Below are 18,708 nucleotides of genomic sequence, written 5' to 3' on the forward strand. Positions count from 1 at the left end.
GTAGTTAAGGTAGCAGTCTGCAGAACGACTTCAGACATCAAAAAGAGGAAGTGAGCAAAGGCAGAGGCAAGACACAGCAGGTCCAGCTGGAGGTGGCAGATGCGAAGTCGAGGATGCGAAGGTTTTCACTGGAATGATCAGAGTGGATAGGATTAGAAAGGAGTACATCAGAGGGGCAGCTCAGGCTGAGCGGTTGGAAGACCAAGTTAGAGAAGCAAGGCTGAGATGGTTTGGACATTTACAGAGTGACGGCAGATATGTTGGACAAAGAATGTCAGCCAGGAGCAGAAGGCAAGAAGGTATGTGTATGTATATATATATATATATATACATACACATACACACCGGTATATATATATATATTTTTAAAAAGAGACTCATTGCAGATCAAGTAAACTCTTTATTATAAAACAGCATAAAAAAGTTAGAATAACCATATAGAATGCAATGCTTTATACTGTATATATAACCCTACATATAGGGTTGTCATAAAAAACAGGGCTCAATCTACTTGAGCTCAGCTGTCCTATTCATCACTGTAGACATCCATAGCTGTTGACTACACTTGGACTTGTCATCCCTCGTTATGCTCCTTTAACAAAAATCACATATTATTTTATAATTCCAGATGATGACTCAGTTCCTATTCAATGCTAAGGAATCTTCTTTTCTTCGCTGTGTGTGTATATGCGTGGTGACGCCACTCCACATCTGCGGTGACCTCGTTCTCCAGGGTTCCCAGTTTGATCATATACACTAAATAGAAAGAGGACGTGGTGTTAATATTTAACGAGCCCAAAGAAAATTTGTACAGAGCAGAGGATAGTAATCCATTTTTTCTACAACTGGAGTTTCCCCTGATGCTCTTACCGTATTTTCACAACCATAAGGCGCACTTAAAAGTCTTAGATTTTCTTCAAAAAGTACGGCGCGCCCTATAGCGCAGTGCGCCCTTTGTGTTGTAAGGAGGACATAGTAGAGAACACCATGAGAACGCTAAAGGGTGAAGTGTGTGCGTTGACTTTATTGCACATACCTGTATAAAAGAACAGGTATGTGCGTTATGCAGGACACCGTTGTTTTAACAACCCTGAAAATGGCAAAGAGACACGCTTACGAAGCACAGTTTAAACTGAAGGCCATCAGCTACGCGGAGGAACATGGAAATCGAGCAGCGGCGAGAGAATTTAAGATTAATGAATCGATGGTTCGCAAGTGGAGGAAGCTGGAAAACAAGCTCCGACAGGTCAAGAAAACGCAGCTGAGTTTCCGTGGACATAAGGCGATCATCGAGCAAAGAACGAGCGGGAGAAGCGTTTCGAAGGTCACCATTCGGCTAAAAGCAGTTTCACTTTCACTTTTTATGAAACGGTGCCATTTTTCCATCCGGACCAGGACTACGGTAGCGCAGCAACTTCCAGCGGATTATAAGGAAAAGCTGGCCATCTTCCGCTCCTACTGCAGCAAACACATCGGCGACAAACACATCCAGCGATGGATGACCGATGGAGACCACAGTCTCACCAAGAGTGGAAGGCAGCGCCGGGCGAGTTACGCCACAATTTGCCAATGGATTGTAGATGCTTGGGCTAACATGGCTGCTGGCACTGTTGTTCGAGCTTTCGCAAAAGCCGGCATCATTTCCGAGGAGCCGCACGGCACGGAAAGTGACTCTGACAGTGAAGAAAGTGAACCTGGCATGTTTGATGGAGATTTAGCGCAGCTGTTCAATTCAGACACAGAGGATGAGGACTTCGATGGGTTTGATGATAAAAATGTGAGTACCAAACTTTGTTTTGCTCCTGCTTTATTTTTAAATACGCACACTTGTATGCTTGTGTGTTGTTGATGATGACGATTACTGGTAATAAAAATGTGAGTAAGGTACCGAACTCAGGTTTGCTCCTGCTTTATTTTTAAATACGCATACGGTACTTGTATGCGCCCTATGATCCAGTGCGCCTTATGTGTGTGTTAAATACAGTAAGGGCACACATAACTGAGACTGCGCCTTTTAGCACAGTGCGTCTTATGGTCGTGAAAATACGGTACTTCCAATCAGATCAAAATATCTTTTTTCTTCCTGGTGTTGCACATTAGTATCCAATACATTACACAACACACAATACACTGATTTATATTAAAAATTGAAGCTACATATTTTTACTATACATTTTTAAACTTCCAAAAAAGTTTAGACTACATGTACATAAAAACTGTAGAATGTAAATTTCATGAAAAATACTAAAGCAGCAATGGCACCAACATACCTCAAAAACTTGGGAGGTGGAAAGAAAGTGGTAACCGTATGAATTGGCAACAGCTCAGTAATATGAATGGGTATAAAAAGAGTTTCTCAAAAGTACAAATGGGCAGAGGTTAACCAATCAGAACAACTCTGTGTCTGCCATGGATGGCTGTGATGTTCGGGCCCGGAGGCTGCGCTGCATTATGCAGCATGATTCTCATGAATATGACTGCACATGCTCGGCAATGCTTTCAGAAATCATAGTCAAACTAATCACAATTTGAAACAATTTCCACCAGACTAAATTGGACTAAAACACACCATGTTGTTTTAATCCTTAAATCAGGTGTAAATTGCTTTGATGTAATTTTGTAAACCTTTCATTGATCACAAGAAATCCCTCTACTACTGTAAGGACAGCAGCCATGCATTGTCTAGGGTTTTTATTGTGAAAGGTAAAGACAGGAAAAAAAGTCTTTCTCCTATGTATAAAACAAATCAGATTTCTGCTATAGATCAAGTAGTGACAGATGGAAAAACAAAGAATTTCCAGAGAAGATATAACCACGTCAACAATGGTTAATTCAGTCTCTGAAGAGCAGTAACTTTCCATACTTACATTTCATTTCAAACCTGGGCCCTACTTCCGTCAGCTGTATGTTCTTGTGGTCTGTTTTCTTATAGGTGTGATGTCTGTTAAAAATAAATGCATCATATCTTACTCTTTAACCCAAATAGCATTTTGTTTATATGAATTTTCACTTTTGATGCTCACCTGAAAGAGATGAAGTCTTCTTGGTTGGCGAATGTGATCACACGCCTGCTGTCCTCCTTTGGCACTGGAAAAAGATACTTGAGGATATTGGATACCTGCGTGAGTAGAATTAATTAGTTGTACACACAAACAAGCGGTGAGAAAGAATATCCAAGGCATGTGCTGTCCAGCACTCACTCACCCTCTTGCCGAGCCGTGAGGTGAAGTTGTGAAAAATGAGGTGGGGGTAGGCCTCAGACATGGTGCCTATGTCGGGAACATCGTGCCTCATTACCACGTTGTAAAGAGTGAAATAAGCTGTTGGGCCAAATGGCAAATGGCACACCACCAGGCCATCTGTAAATATATAAGAACAAACAAAACTAAGCAAAATAACAAATATTATGGTCAATACTGAGAGTTAAACAAAAACCCAAAACACTCCATTATAAATTTTAAAAGTGCAGAGTTTTCATATTGGTAAAGAAACTGTGTTTGTTTCTCTAGTGTTGACCTAACGTGAAGACTATAGGGCAGCTAGAATGAAGAAAAAAAAAAAAAAACCAGCAATGCACATGTGCAATGGATGTATGAACAAGCTGTACAATGTGGTCTGAAACCACCAACCAGTTTTAGCACTGTTGGTGGATGTTGTGCATACAGAACACAAAACTACATAGTCCTTTATACCCCATGAAAGCTGAGTGGGAGTAACCATTAAAGCTCTTCTGAACTGAATGTTTCTGTCATATTTGAGCCTGCCTGTAGAGCAAAATGACTGAGTGTGGGGTTAATGAGGGTGGACTTTGCAGCAAAATGAATAAGTGAATAAAGCAAGTATACCTGGCTGTCCTCTTGTCTCATGCACGATGACGAGGTCGGTAACACTGTTAGCTTTGCAGGCTTGTACCAATGCAGGGATCTCATGATTTCCTCTGTTCATTCGCTGGGCCCCAGGGAACATCAACTTTACCTCCTGGAATCACATACAAGATGGGATTCGTGTATTATTGTCAACTCAATTTTTAATGGTCATGGTCTACACTGCTTTTTTTTTTAAATATATAAAACCCGAACCCCAGGTTGTTATCAATAGCTGGGGCAGCGCCTTATACAGCATCACTGTCTGTATTTGTGCAGCTAAAAGAGAGCAAAAACTTCAGAAGACAGAAGAGTTTACCACCGACCACAAGCCTCAAGAAAAACTCAGAACTACAGCAAGGCATGCAATATGTGGCCAAATTAGGAAAAGCAGCGCAGAAGAGGTGTGTGCATGTCAGGGAGCAGTGACAAAGTGTAAAAAGTCACACATCTGCACAGATCACAAACTCACTAAGGCTACATCTACACCGGATGAATTTGAAAACTGTGTTTTCGTCTAAAAACGCTCCGCATCCACACTATGGTTTTCACAGAGTTGTTTATCCACACTGAAACAACCTAAAATGCTTACATTCCAGTACTGCGCATGTGTGTAAAGTAAGATGATTCGACCTGTGTCATTTCTGTCTGCCATTTATTTACTTTCCAGCCCTTTGAAACATTGTGGCAAAATGTCGAGGAAAAGCACCAAGTTTTTTTAAATGGACTGACAATGAGGTGGAGTTGTTGCTGTGAGTAACACGAGAGTACAAAGTTGCAAAAGCGAGTGAGAATTAAAGAATTTGAAGAAAAGCTATCTGAAGCATGTACAAACTGATATTAATCTTTAATAGGGCTGTCAAAATTGAGAGCAAACAAAACAACTGCTGTATAATTAAGATAGGCCACCACTATTTTAGTTTAATTGGTCATCATATGACTAAAGTGTGTCGCTTTGGAGAGCATTTTCAAAAAGCTCAGTTTTCCTTGACCAAAAACGCCATCTGTGGACGGACGGCCAAAACGGAGAGAAAAAGATGCGTTTTCAAACGAAAACGTATTAGTGCGGACATGGCCTAAAGCACATAATACAAATCACTATGGGGTCTGACAAACTACCCAAATCTGTCAGAACTAAAGCCCCTTTTCCATTAGTATCTACTTAGCATGGCTCGCCACAGTTTTCAAGGTTTTCCATTTAGGTCACAGTACCTGGCAGCAGGTACTTTTTTAGTATCTGCTTGCCCTGGGTTCCAAACGATCTGAGCAGGTACTAAAATGTGATGTCGTCAGGCTGCATGCCACCGATTGGCTGGTCAGTAGTGTCACTTGATGAGTCATGACAGTATCTCATTCACGAACATCAGAACCGCCACTTTGGAATCCCAGTAACAAGGGAAATAACTACAAAAAACAACACTGTGGTCCCCTGAGACTGGCGAAAAGTCACAGACCGAGCAGTGGGTATGTTCTTGCCTCGGTGTACACCTTTGCTGTAGCGTCCGTGTCACATAGTAATTACTTTGTGGGACGCTTGGATGCTTTGCTATGACGACAGCCATGCATAACAGGTACTATCCGAATGTAATGGAAAACCAGTCAATCCGAGTCGAGTCGTGGCGAGTCGATCCGAGTAGGTGCTAATGGGAACGGGGCTTATGAGTCCAACTAGCACCATGTAGCCACTTACAGGAGGCAGCTGTCATTTCAATTTTATTAATATATCACACTTGCTGTTTCATGCCATCTATTACTTTTTATTACAATATGTTTTTGCTATTTCTACAATATCTGCATATGATACTGTGGTCAACAAGAACCTATTAATCTGAACAATCCACCTTTTTTCCTTAACCTCCTAAGACCCGAACTCTTTCATGGCATGCATTTTTTCTCTTTGCTATTGTGAGTCACAATTAAGTAATGATGTGCAAAACTCTTTATTTGGTGTCTGAACACAGCAGCATTTTTCTTGAGTACAAAAACAAAATGAGAAACAACAACTGTGCCACTGTATGGCTAATTTGAAAGAGCAAAATTTTGTATTGTGGTCTAACCCAAAATGTGATGTCCACATATGTGGACGCCAGGTCCTAGGAGGTTAAGGCCTAGCTTTACTACGCGTTTTCACATGTTAAATGGCTCACTTGTCTCTCCTTTTCACTCAAACAAACAACAGACTAATGGAAACACACACACACGTTCAAATAAAGCCGACAGACAGAAGCACCCTTCATCCTTTTTTCTCTTTTTGAGTGTAGCTGCTCCCTACACAGACAATCATTTCAGAAGGGGGCAGATATTCAATTTAATTTCAATCAATTTTTATATATATTACTGTAAGGTAAATATAGCTCCTACAATAATACAGAGAAATCCAAAACAATCAAATAATCCCTTATGAGCAAAAACTTGGCGAAAGTGGGAAGGAAAAACTTCCTTTATACAAGAAGAAACCTGTGGCAGGACCAGGCTCAAGGAGGGGCTAGAGAATTGTTGGATTAAAAATTAGTTGTATCCTTCAAAGAGTTTTGAAGCCTGTCAATAAGCCTGCATATCAGTATTTTTTACATTTTAATGCAAATGTCAACAAAAGCACCATGTAACACCATATTTCTAAGTTAGCACTATCTGTGCTATTTATCTTTTCATTCACAGAACTCCATTTAAATTCTTTAATACTGGACCTCCCTTGGTTTTAGACCAGGGCTCGCAAAATTTCAAATCCCTGGTAGCCCTTCGGGCAGGGACTCTTCAGTTTTTGGTAGCCCAAAATAAATTTAAGTAGCCCGAATAAAAAAGAGAGCAATTTTTTTGATTGATGTTTTGTTTCCTGTTTTGTTCTGTTACAATATTACAATTATACATTAAAGTATAATATTGTAACGGAAACAAAACATTAATCAAAAAATTGTTGAAACACAAATTACAACATTGTATAAAAATTACAAACATCAGCTTAAATACTTGGTTCTAATTGAACAGAAATTTCTATGAACTTGTAAGAACTGTGTAGGACATGAATCAGTCTGTGTCAGATCCTGAATTTGAAATTTCCACTGAAAAACTGGTCCCAGTGACAAAGGCACTTGTCGACTCAGAAATCGAGGGAAAACCAACGACACACCCGGCAGAACATTATGTTATTTACACGGGTGCACATATGTGGTCCGCATGTGCGCATTCGCTGTCAAAATAAAAGACGCGCACCAGATTAGAAGTTGCAACGCGTGTTTGCGTCCATATAAAAGCACTGTTTTTGTCCGCTAGAGTGGGATTTTCACGGCACATTCTGCTCCACATCTCTGTGCGTTCATCATTTGTTTGAAGCCAGCTCACCTCCTGCAACTACTTTTCCGAGAATACGTGCTTCTTTTGTGGTTCGGACTCCTTCTGACGTTTGTTTGGAGGTGGAGGAACACCAAAGTAATTGCTTAAAGGAGCTTGCTTCTTCGACATCTTTAAGAGTTCTAAACAAATGTCTGTCCTCCTCCAGAAAATCTTATGTACGCAAACACGCGTTGCAACTTCTTATCTTGTGCGCGTTTTTTATTTTGACAGCGAATGCGCACCTGCGGACCACTTATGTGCACCCCTGGTTATTTAGCTCGTCATATTGCAGCCACAGAAATTCTTTGTCCATGAAACCATAAAGCTGCACTTTATTTTTGCCTTATAGTCTGATTTGTCATAACTTCTCCGTTTTGCAGTAAGCTTTTCTTTGGCTGTCACTTCTTCACCCTGACCTGTCTTATTTGGCTCAGCAGAACTAAAATATATATCCTGCTGCTTTTACACAGGCACTCACATAACGCTCAGCGATTCTCTGCGCGATCAACCTCTCACATGTTTGAGCTTGCTGCGGGAGAGTTCACTTGTCATGTTTGCATAGTAAGCTAACGATTGATAAGACGATGTCAGAGGAATTGGTGCACAAATTATCATCACTCACAGATCAGTGCTGTCGCTCTCTATACACAGTTCGCGCGATTGCAAAGTGAAAGCAAAAAACAAGCGCAAATTCAAACGCGATTTCAATATGTCACATATTGACAGTGGCTCACCGATGCCAATGACATAATTACCCAGCTACATTTCCGAAAGAATGCAAAAGCATTGACATATATTTTTCCTTTCTATGATAGCCCGACGGGCAGGGCAGAGATAGATTTTGGTAGCCCGACTGGCAAGATCGCTAGCCCCGGGACGTCGGGCTAGCGATTTTGCGAGCCCTGTAGATGTTGTTCTATATTTGGAAATTATAAAACATCTCTTTCAATTTTTCATGCGTTTCCATTTTTCATCTGTAATATACAGAAACATCTCTGAAAACTATGAAGAACCAGGGTTGAAATAACTGCACATGCCATTAAATATGTGCTGTAGTAAATGTTTTGTGTTAATTCTGTCATTGAGGTTTTAGATGCCTCTACGTGCTTGTGCTCAGAAAGTGATCTAACCTTGGCAAACATTTTGAGCCTGGAGCTTGGGTCTCTGGATGTAGTGACCATGACTTTAGGATCTTCTACTCCAGCCCATTTATACTCATCATCCACATGAGAGCTGACACCTGCGCGCACAAGAAAACACCAAAATTTATGAGTGAACAAAATGTGAGGAAAACTGACAAAATGCTGCTGATAGTAAGAATTCACGACACTTGCCTTCTGCCCCTTCGTCGTCATACTCCACTAGTTTCTGTAGCTCAAGAGCTTCTTTGCGTATCTCAGTGGGAAGGAGATGATTTTCTGCAGAGAAGTAAAAGATGTTTTACTTCTGTGTGGTCAGAGCATTTTGGTGCCAACTCTGGTCAAGCAAAATGTAGTTGGAAAAAGGATCTTAATGATCACGCCAACCTACCGTCGAGGGCACCCTTCAGCTTCTGCTTTTTCTCCTCTATTGTTCGGAGCCTGTCCTCCTGTGCCTTCCTGTACAGGTACTCCCGCCTCAGTCTCACCTCTCGACGTAGCTACGCAAACATTACACCAAATTACTCCAAAGACAGGCCTCTTAACATAATGACATTACCTTGCAAAATGACATTTGCCACAATATCTGAACATGTCTACACATCTCACACAACTTAGGAAAAATGGGTAAGGGACTTTGTCGAAAGTTAGTGAGAAAACAAGACGAAATTAGAAATAACTTATAATCGTAAAAACTTAATACATAATGGCAGACACATAAGTAGAAAGACTGAACATATCTGAACAGGTCTATGCTTAAATCTTCCTACAGTAACAATTTTACTTAAGTAAAAAAAAGATAATTTAAATTGAATTAAGGTCACTTTGGACTGGTTCTTATATAACACTAGTTAACTTGAGCACTTAAAGTGTTTCATAACTCGAGCTTCAGCATCTTGCCCAAGGATACGTTGTCTGGACTGGAGCCAGGGATCAAACCGGCAACCTTCTGATTTGTAGAAGACCTGCTCTACTTCCTGAGCCACAGCCACCCCATATAATTAAGGATCTAAAAGCAGTTACTCTAACTTGGAGAAATTTTAAAATGAGGAAGCCACTAACAATTCACTCAGCTCATTAACCTGGATTAAAAGGAATGAAAAGTGGCGCAATAATAGCAGCAACTTCATATAACCCCCTGGAGTTGGGAGTTAAACCCAAGACACTCTTTTTGGAATTAAAAAACAAAACAAAAACAGATGCTGATTTTACAACGACTAAAAGTGCATTGTGATTGTTACTGTTCTAATTTTAACATTCAATCCAGTCCCTTTCTCCGTAGACTTACCCAGTAATTTATTTATACAAATGACTTCAAATGACACTGATGAACAGACTCCTTAAACTGAGAAGAACAGAAGAGTCTGTGGATTTATTTCATTAAACTCTGTGACATAAATGATTAAACAATTCTCAAAAACCCTGGCATTTGAACATAAACCCCACTTTATCTATGTTCTATTTTCAAGGTACACAGACATAAAAGTTCAGTTACAAAAAAAAAAAAAGCACATACAGTGTCCCGTTAATTCACATTTAATAACCTACAGGGGTTCTCCCTTCACTGTTCTGTGTCTGGCAATCAAGATTGAATCTTCATCAGTCACATTTTAATGACACATTTGTGAGAATTCACTAAAGGTTACACGTAATTCTCAATTATTTCTTTCTGACACTCCTAAAGTGAGCACAAAATGTCATATTTCTGAGAGCTGCTATCTTTGTTTTGATTAGAAAACTCACGCTTCTTGACCAACGAGCAATTTTTTTTTTCACTCATTACATAGGCTTCGTGGGTTTATTTTTCCCAGTTATACACCAGCCTGTGACGATACAGAAAACGCAGTTGGAACGAAATAAAGCGTTTAAACAGTACTCTAGTATTTCAACATTACCAGTTACAGAACTTTACTGCTGTGCTCTATGGCTCTATGTGAATGCGTGCTAACACTCGGATGCGCTCGGTACATCCGCCTTGAGCCTGGCTTCTGTGTCAGCTTCGACCTCTACAATCTCCTTTTGGTATCAAACTAAAACACAAATTAACGCTCGCACAAACCTTACAATTTTTTAACTTACCATGATGTGTTTATTGCTAGTAGCTAACCCACGCTACTCACGTGGACACGGAGAGAGAGACGAGCCTACAAAAGTTTGCGCCATTGGCTGAAAGAAGGACCAATGGCAAACGTCGATACTGACTTGTACTGTACTGTACTGACTCATTTTTCAAATTAAAAGCCAAATAATTATTTTTCTTTTCTTCGGGTGGGTTCCTCTGGGAAATTCGGTTTCCAAAAGCACAGCACCGACAGAAGTTACAGAGTTACAGAATATTATATATATATATATATATATATATATATATATATATATATATATATATATATATATATATATATATGCACACACACACACACACACACACACACACACACATATATAAATAAAACACACGAAGGGGATAAATAGAATAAATAGGAATAAAAATAAAAATACAAGTGAATTGCACATTTCAAGTATCAAGTAAATCATCCCCTCACCATGAAAGGCAGGCAACATCTCTGTGGCCAAATATTTCCTGTCAGTTGCCATTAAAAGCACCTCTTCCTGTTTAATAAATTAGACTTGAGTATAATCAGATTCGGTGTTTGGATCATGCATATTCTGATTTCAGTATTTCTTTTGGCAACAGGTAAGCGTACACATCATCATTACAGAGAACTTGAAATCATATCTTAGAGCTTAAATATTTGTTTTTGTAGATTATTATAGTGCCTGTCTGAGCCACTGAAGTAGATTAAACTATGCATCAGTGCCATTCGGTATATGATGAAGGAAAATTATCTTCTATCATTTAGAGGTACACAATTTCTTTTGCATAATTACATTTAGTGATATTATTATTATTTAAAACTGTGAGAAAGAATAAACATAAACTATCAACTTGTACTTTATCTTGTAATCTGTTTATGTGGGCTTTTAGAGTATTGTTATTGTATTACTTAGTACTGGCTATTACTAATATATCTTAGTACATGCGTATTAACAGGTCAGTATGAAACAGTATGGCTTAACAAAACAAAAAAAACCCCATTCCTATTCAAATGAATATCTACAAGTACTGGAATGAAACTGAGTGAAAAACAACCAACATCAAGAGGAAAACTTTAGTGGAGCCCCAGAAAAAATTTAAAAATTATTTCCACACCTAAACAATGTCACTGTGCAGGTACCTGTGAGGCATTGTTTTGGCAGAAGCTGACATGTCCTTATGAAGTGAAGTACAAGAGCCTTCTGAGGGTTTGGTGTCAGCAGAACTCTGCCGAGTGCTGCACCGGCCTCACCTTCAGTCACAGTGAACGCTTGGTGGATGGAGGGAAACTGAAGGTGACCCAGGATGTGAGCTCCTTCACTGTGGAAGTGTTGGAGCCAAACCACAAACAAGGAGTGTACTGGTGTGGTTTGCTGAGCAGGAATGGCACCATCATCAAGCTGGCTGAAGGCTACATCCACAACTGTAAGCATAAGATGATATTTCAATGTTATGTGCATGTTAAGCTTTCATAATTTAAAAAATTACAAAAGGTGATGTTCTAATATGAGTATTTATGGGAGTCATAGTTTTCTATGATTGTAAGCCCAGTTAAGATTTGGGACTGTTGCTCAGCACTTTGTGTTAACTAGGATTTCTGGGATTAGTTCCTAATTTTGCACACCACAAATTTTGTTTGGTTAGATTAGCATAAATTAATAATAGGCCAGGTGGTAAACATAACTAGCCATATATTAATCTCTGGAGATGGTGGAGACCAAAGTGGAGTTAGTAACATAGTGTTTGTGTTGCAGTGTGTCAGCTGGATGTGCAAACAGATATTAAAACACTGACAAGTCAGTAGTTTCCCTGTTCTAGTGCCAAAAATGTGGATAAGCAAGTAAATGTCATTATAGTGCTCATGGGCTTCACAACATGTATACAAACCACATGCTTTTTCTGAAACCCCCTGCAGCTACTGCTTCATATATCTGGAGCTTAATTCGCTGGATTCTGCTCCCTCTGCTGCCCATAGTGACCACACTTACCCGCATGTACCTGAAAAGTAAGATATTTTTATACCTCACCACAACAGACACACAGTTATTGCACTGAAGCTAAAGTTAGAAAAATTGTGCTGTGTGACACAACTACATGAAGTATAAAACTTAGAAAACATCTATCTATCCATCCATCCTGTTCTCATTCCTTTCAGATTATAATTCAATTTTATTTATTCAGCACCAAATCACAACAACAGTGGCTTCAATGTGCTTTATATTGTAAGATAGACCCTACAATAATACATACAGAGAAAAACCCAACAATCACATGACCCCCTATGAGCAAGCACTTTGGCGACTGCAGGAAGGAAAAAAGTCGCCTTTAACAGGAAGAAACCTCCTGCAGAATCGGGCTCAGGGAGGGGCGGGCATCTGCCTTGACCAGTTGGGAAGAGGGAAGGAAGACAGGAGCACAACAACAACACAGCAATTTATTGGATTTTGAGAGTTAAAAGATTTATACATGTTAACTTTTAGTGGAGCTTAGAGCTGTTGATATATTAAAAACAAAGAAAACAAAAAGAACAGTTTTACAATATTATCATTCATGTATACATCATATTTTTAAGAATCACTTTAATTTTGGCACCTCTGCAAATTATGTGGGATGAGAGCTTTTAAAAGATGCAAATGTGTCTTAAATGCCTAAACGGGGCTGGGATAGGCTCCAGCACCCCCGCGACCCTGAAAAGGATAAGCGGAAGCGAATGGATGGATGGGGTGGATGTAAGTCAGAAGGAAGGTTGGTGGTTCTCTGGCTGTTACAGTCTGCATGCCAAAGCATCCTTGGGCAAGACACTAAACCACAAGTTACTTTCCAGTGTATGAATGTTAATGAAAGTACTCAGTTATAGAAAAAAAGTGCGTGTTAATATAAAGTGCTCAAGTAGAGAAACGCCATGTAAGAACCAGCAGTTACACTGATAATGTTCAGCACAAACATCTGTTTCTGGTGGTGGTCTTCTTATGTTTGGTTGATGTCATTAAAATGCTGTCTGAAGCAGGTAGGACCCAAAATGCAGCACTCCCAGGTGGAACTAAACTCAGAAACACAGCTTTATTGCTGGAATTACAGTAGACATTAATCTGGAGAATGGAGACAGCCAGCACAACGTGGAACGGAGGAGAACACAGGGAATATATACACAAGGGCTGTGTCCCAATTAAGAGACCGCACGCTTGGAATACGTGCAGTATGCATACTACGTACGGTGCGTACTATAAGTACGGGAAGTGCGGAAGTGAGAGGCTTGTGAAATGGTACGGTCTAGCCTTCGTCGTGCTGCTCAGGTTGCCTCGCAACCATGATACTAACCGCGAGAAACGTTTCATACAGCATTGTTTGACAGAAATGAAGGAGAAAAAGTGTTTTTTTGGTCATTAATTTTTTTCATGACATCACTTTGATCAGTTGAGTATCTGAGGCTGAGACCACAGGACTGTAAAACCTGATTGTTGGGCTTCATTTCTCTACTAAACAGTCATTTCAAGATTAGTTAGTAAATAACAATTAGCTAATGTTGTGCATGAGACTAAAGTCATCTCACTGTGGTAATGTAAATATAATATGGCCAATATTATATTTATTGTCAGATTATTATGATATATATATATATTACAGGATATATTACAGCAGTGAGCTTGAACTCTGTGTCAAAGATTCAAGTTGCAGTTATTTATGTCCTATCACCTTAAATCTTCACTCAAAGACAAGTATCTCTGACAGTGTATATATAGATGTATTATATATAAGAGACAAATATTGTTTGTTTAATATGTTGGCATTATTACATTTGGCTCAATGCTTACATATATGTGTAAAAAGAAAATGTACGAGCTGTGATAACTGTTTCTGATAGAATGAAGAGTAGGCTGATATATTAAATATCCCTTTATTGGGTGAGAAAATCAGACCATGTCATAACTGCTTTAAGTCATACAGAATAGATATCAGAGCCTTAAACAGGCTGGCTTCTGCTAAATGGGTCAAACTGGGCAGAAAGTATACAAACACATAACATCCTTATAGAATACCTCAGAATATATAAAGCATATAAACAATTACAGCAATATGATGCAACAAACACAGCAGTGCTACAAAATACTCAAAGCTTCATAGAACTGAAACAAACATTTATTTTTAGCTCCATTCTGCTGCTGATACATACTTTAGGTTTCTGAACATTAAACTTGTTGCTGCCTTTCATAGTGTTCAACTTGAAGGCCCTGAGTACTTTCTCCCACACTGAAAACACTGGAATGATAAAATTATTTGAACATTACCTAATAAGACTGATTCAGGACTGACAATTAGTTATTTTAAACTTTCCTAGCAGTCCTTCACAAACAGGGAACAGTCTGTCTATTCTCTCCATCTGTCACCTGCTGCTGGCTCTTCCTCCTCCTCTTCCTCACACACTGCTGAGTTTGTCCTGGTGGCTCATCAGGGGTGCAAAGCCTCACAGATGATGTGCAGCAGTGGGTCCCTCAGTCTGTCCTCACTCTGGACACTTGCAGTTGTCACACATGGAAATCAAATGTGTGATAAGCTGCAGGATTCAAACACAAGTGTAACTTATAAATACATGTTCATACTTTTATTCCACAATCAGAGAGAAAGAAAAGGGGAGAGAGTGCAGGACAGATAGGTGACAGTCTCAGGTGTATACACTACAAAACAGCACCAGAGAAGGACGATTTAGTGTTTGTGTTATTACGAAACAAGAAGAGTTCCCAGATGGTGCAGTGGACACATGTGTGACTCCTGTGATTAAAGCATCTTTCTTTCAGCTTAACGAGTGAACCGTCAGCTCGTTCAAACACACGTTAAAGTCCGTTTGGCTCGACACCACCGAACAGAGGCAGCAATATAACATAGCTAACATTAACAGTGCAGTGAATCCTGCTTGTGCCGTGATTCAGGACTGCAAACTGAGCAGCATCACTGACTTTCAGCTTGTTGTGTTTGTGGATATATGACTGACTTTAATTATCCATAAAATCATCACATTCTCTGTAGGATTAAGGTCAACTGTTGAACGGTGTATATTTTAAAGTAAAGGCTCTAAACCAAGTTAACGCTGAAAGTACAAACATCGCTAATGTCACATAACTTTGCCGACATGTGGCCAACAGTAATGTTTTGATGTTCTTCATTATTAAACATTCGCACATAAAAAAGTGACATGATATTCACTCTTCGGCCGCTCCGCTTCTGCCGTCTGCCGTGTTTTGCGGCAAAACTATCCACACCCACCGCCGCTCTATGAATTGTGGGATATATGGGACCACGAAGCGTGCACCGGACGACGCTTGATGTTTGGGGAAATCGACGGCACATTTGGAGTCTCAAAATGCATACTCCATGCATGCGGTCTCTGAATTGGGACACAGCCAATGAGGATAACCAGGGAGACGGGCCACAGGCGGGAACACAGCTGTCACTAATCTGAGTGATGAGACAGGCGAAGCAAAACTGAAAATAATACACATGAAACAGAAGACTATCAAAATAAAACAGGAAATAACAAACTTGACAGAGCAACAGGAGAATAAACACACAAAGACAGGACTGACTAGGGAGGAAAGAAAGGAAACACAAAAGATGATAACTAAACATTGCCTAACCTAATAAGGAACACAGAATGGAAATAAAGGGAAACTAAGTTAACCAAACAAGAAACCAAAAATAGAGATAATGAAACTCAGAGGCACAGGAAAAAAGAAAAGAAGGAGACTATGGAGATCCAACCCAAATCTCATCTTAACCTAGGATGAACCAAAAAAAAACAACCTATAGAACAGGACAACAGAATTATAATACAAAGATATGGAAAAAGAAATGAGAACAAACCCCAAGACCTCCCAAATTCAAAACTTGGGGTCAACGACCTAGACCATGACAGCTGAAAATGAAATTAAGAATATCATGTTTGATGAAATTAGTCAGATGAAATCTTTGTTTGCACATTCTGGATTCAGGTTCTTCACCATCAGCTGTAGAGACAGGCCTTCATTTATTCATTTATGTTCTTCACTTCTAATGAGTCCTTCAGATAATAAATGATGGTAAGGGAAGATATTTGTGCTGCGTGAGATGAACCATTTTGCAATGTAAGAATTTTAGCGCTTGTTTTAATATTTCATGAATAATAAACAATGGTCACTGCATCGTGTTGTAGCATGTAACCATGGTGGGTTCACTAAACTCTCTGACTTTTCTTTCATAGCAACAAAAAAACACCTTTTTAAGGTAAACTTAAACTTTCCATATCTTGAAACATTTCAACAGCATGAAGAGTTACAGGTGTTACATCTTTTTCTGGTCTTCCCTCAGAAAGCAGATGGACTTTATGACGACGTGGGCAGAGCTGTGACTGAGCAGGAGTATGAAAATGCAGAATCTCTGCTGTGAAATGCTGGCACGAGGAGCGTTGGCAGAGTCTTTACATGTAATGGAATAACTGAATTATTCAATCTGAAATTCTAATCAATTACTGAGAAAAAACAACAGTTAAATTACAATTGCCAATGAAAATGTTCAATTCAAATCATTTTTTTTAAATAGAGCAACAATTCACAGCAGGAGTGGCTTCACAGTTCTGTATATTGTTAGCCAATGACCCTACATATGGTTTTCACAAAATGTCCAACTGTAAGCTGGCTAATGTGAAGCATAAAGTTTCTTTGCACTGTTTTGAAGCCACCAGGGGTTGATACCTGTGGTTGTTAAAAGACATTCTTTGGAGGTCTGTGGGGAAATGGTCCTCGGACTTATATACTGTTGGCACTTTTCTGATTAGTCTGTAGACTCAGCCATTCATTTCGAGTCATGCTGAATAAAACTTCATTTTTCTCCCAAATTACAGATTCTGATTCATGTTGATGGTAATATATTTTAAAAAGTATTTTATATATGAAGATAGAAGTTTGCAGTCATTATATATGCTCAAATCTTGGACCATGAAGTTTTTTTAAAATGGAAAATGGAGGTAGTTAAGCAAGAAATGTTCTAAAAATATGCTGTTTTGAGACGGAATGACCAAAGAGTGTCAGCGACCTCTTCTTTAATATTTTTGTAAGTTTTCTCATACATTTTCACTTTAACTTTGGAGAACATTCACAGATTGTTTACAAAAGATTTCGGCATGCATGTTACTCATTGGTTTGTGAAGCAGTATGTTATAAAAACCTGAGCTGAGCTTTTTCACCATCACCTTGGATTTTGAAAGTGGATATAGCGAATGAGGAATGGATATGACAATACTATCAAAGACATTACATATTTATTGCTTGTCAACTTGTACTCTAATAATAATAGGGGTGGGTTTTTATAATCGATTTATCGATTAAAAACGATTCTGGCTTGGATAACGTAAAATCGATTCATTAAAATCCTGAATCGCTTTTTTAATATAAATTTATTTTGCCCGAAATGCCAGAATCTCTGGTGAAATCCCCCAAATTTCAACAACCACCAAACAGCTAAGACAGTAAATGAGAGCAGGAACACGGATTCTGCACAAAGACTTAAACACACAGCGCAACCTGCGGATCAGAATCAGTTAGATATCGCCTTTCTCACAGTCGGGGCTGAAAGCCGACAGCTCGCTGATTCTGATCTGTCGGCTGGTCCACGCTTTGTGTTCACGCCCTTTATGCGCTGATTCTAAAGCTGTTAGTTTGATCTCTCTCCAAACAATATTGACCGAACCAGCAGCAAAAGAAGATCCAAACTACGCTTCACATAAACATCGTCATGTATTCACTCTGACTTTTGCTGTTTTGCTTCGACCACGATGCACAGCTCTCTGTACTTCAACAACAGTTTCCGTCTAAAAATCTGTTTTCTTCATTATTCGCTTGCTTGTTACTAGAGATGGACCGATCCGATATTACGTATCGGTATCGTCCGATACTGACCTAAATTACTGGATCAGATATCGGAGAAAAATAAAAAATGTAATCCGATCCATTAAATATCACGAAAGCACCTCACAAAACTTGCAACACACCGTAACTCACCTCAGAACGTTAGCACGTCGGAGCAGTATGCATCACGTGATAGAGCGGCTGTGGCATGCCGACCTGTCAGTGGTCTGGATAGCATTTGGAGCTTCGCTAGCAACCCGGCATTTCATCTCCGACAAAGTTATCCCAAGAGAAGTAAAGCAAGTGTGTAAGTCCATCTCTGAATGTTTGTAAAGCATTCCTGCGTTAAGCTTAACAAGCGATATATGGAGCGACTGCCTCTTCTTGCTGCTACTTCAATCATGAAA

General features: G+C 39.4%; 1 protein-coding gene and 1 long non-coding RNA gene across 2 annotated transcripts; one reads left to right on the forward strand and one right to left on the reverse strand.

Moving 5' to 3' along the window:
• Positions 1 to 380: 380 nt before the first annotated feature.
• imp4 (IMP U3 small nucleolar ribonucleoprotein 4) lies at positions 381 to 10,516 on the reverse strand. Its single transcript, XM_082555141.1, has 9 exons — positions 10,412 to 10,516; positions 8,724 to 8,832; positions 8,528 to 8,611; positions 8,324 to 8,433; positions 3,846 to 3,978; positions 3,205 to 3,359; positions 3,024 to 3,118; positions 2,868 to 2,941; positions 381 to 756 (listed from the first exon to the last, which is right to left on the reverse strand). Exons 1-9 carry the CDS (start codon positions 10,412 to 10,414, stop codon positions 644 to 646), a joined length of 876 nt encoding a protein of 291 aa, XP_082411267.1. The 5' UTR covers positions 10,415 to 10,516; the 3' UTR covers positions 381 to 643.
• Positions 10,517 to 11,807: 1,291 nt separating this feature from the next.
• Positions 11,808 to 17,244, forward strand: LOC309719195. Its single transcript, XR_014280163.1, has 3 exons — positions 11,808 to 11,852; positions 16,660 to 16,682; positions 16,767 to 17,244. It is a non-coding gene; the product is annotated as an uncharacterized lncRNA (long non-coding RNA).
• The last annotated feature ends 1,464 nt before the right edge of the window (positions 17,245 to 18,708 follow it).

This window comes from Aulonocara stuartgranti, assembly GCF_965226115.1.
Source record: "Aulonocara stuartgranti genome assembly, chromosome: 12".
Classification (NCBI taxonomy): Eukaryota; Metazoa; Chordata; class Actinopteri; order Cichliformes; family Cichlidae; genus Aulonocara; species Aulonocara stuartgranti.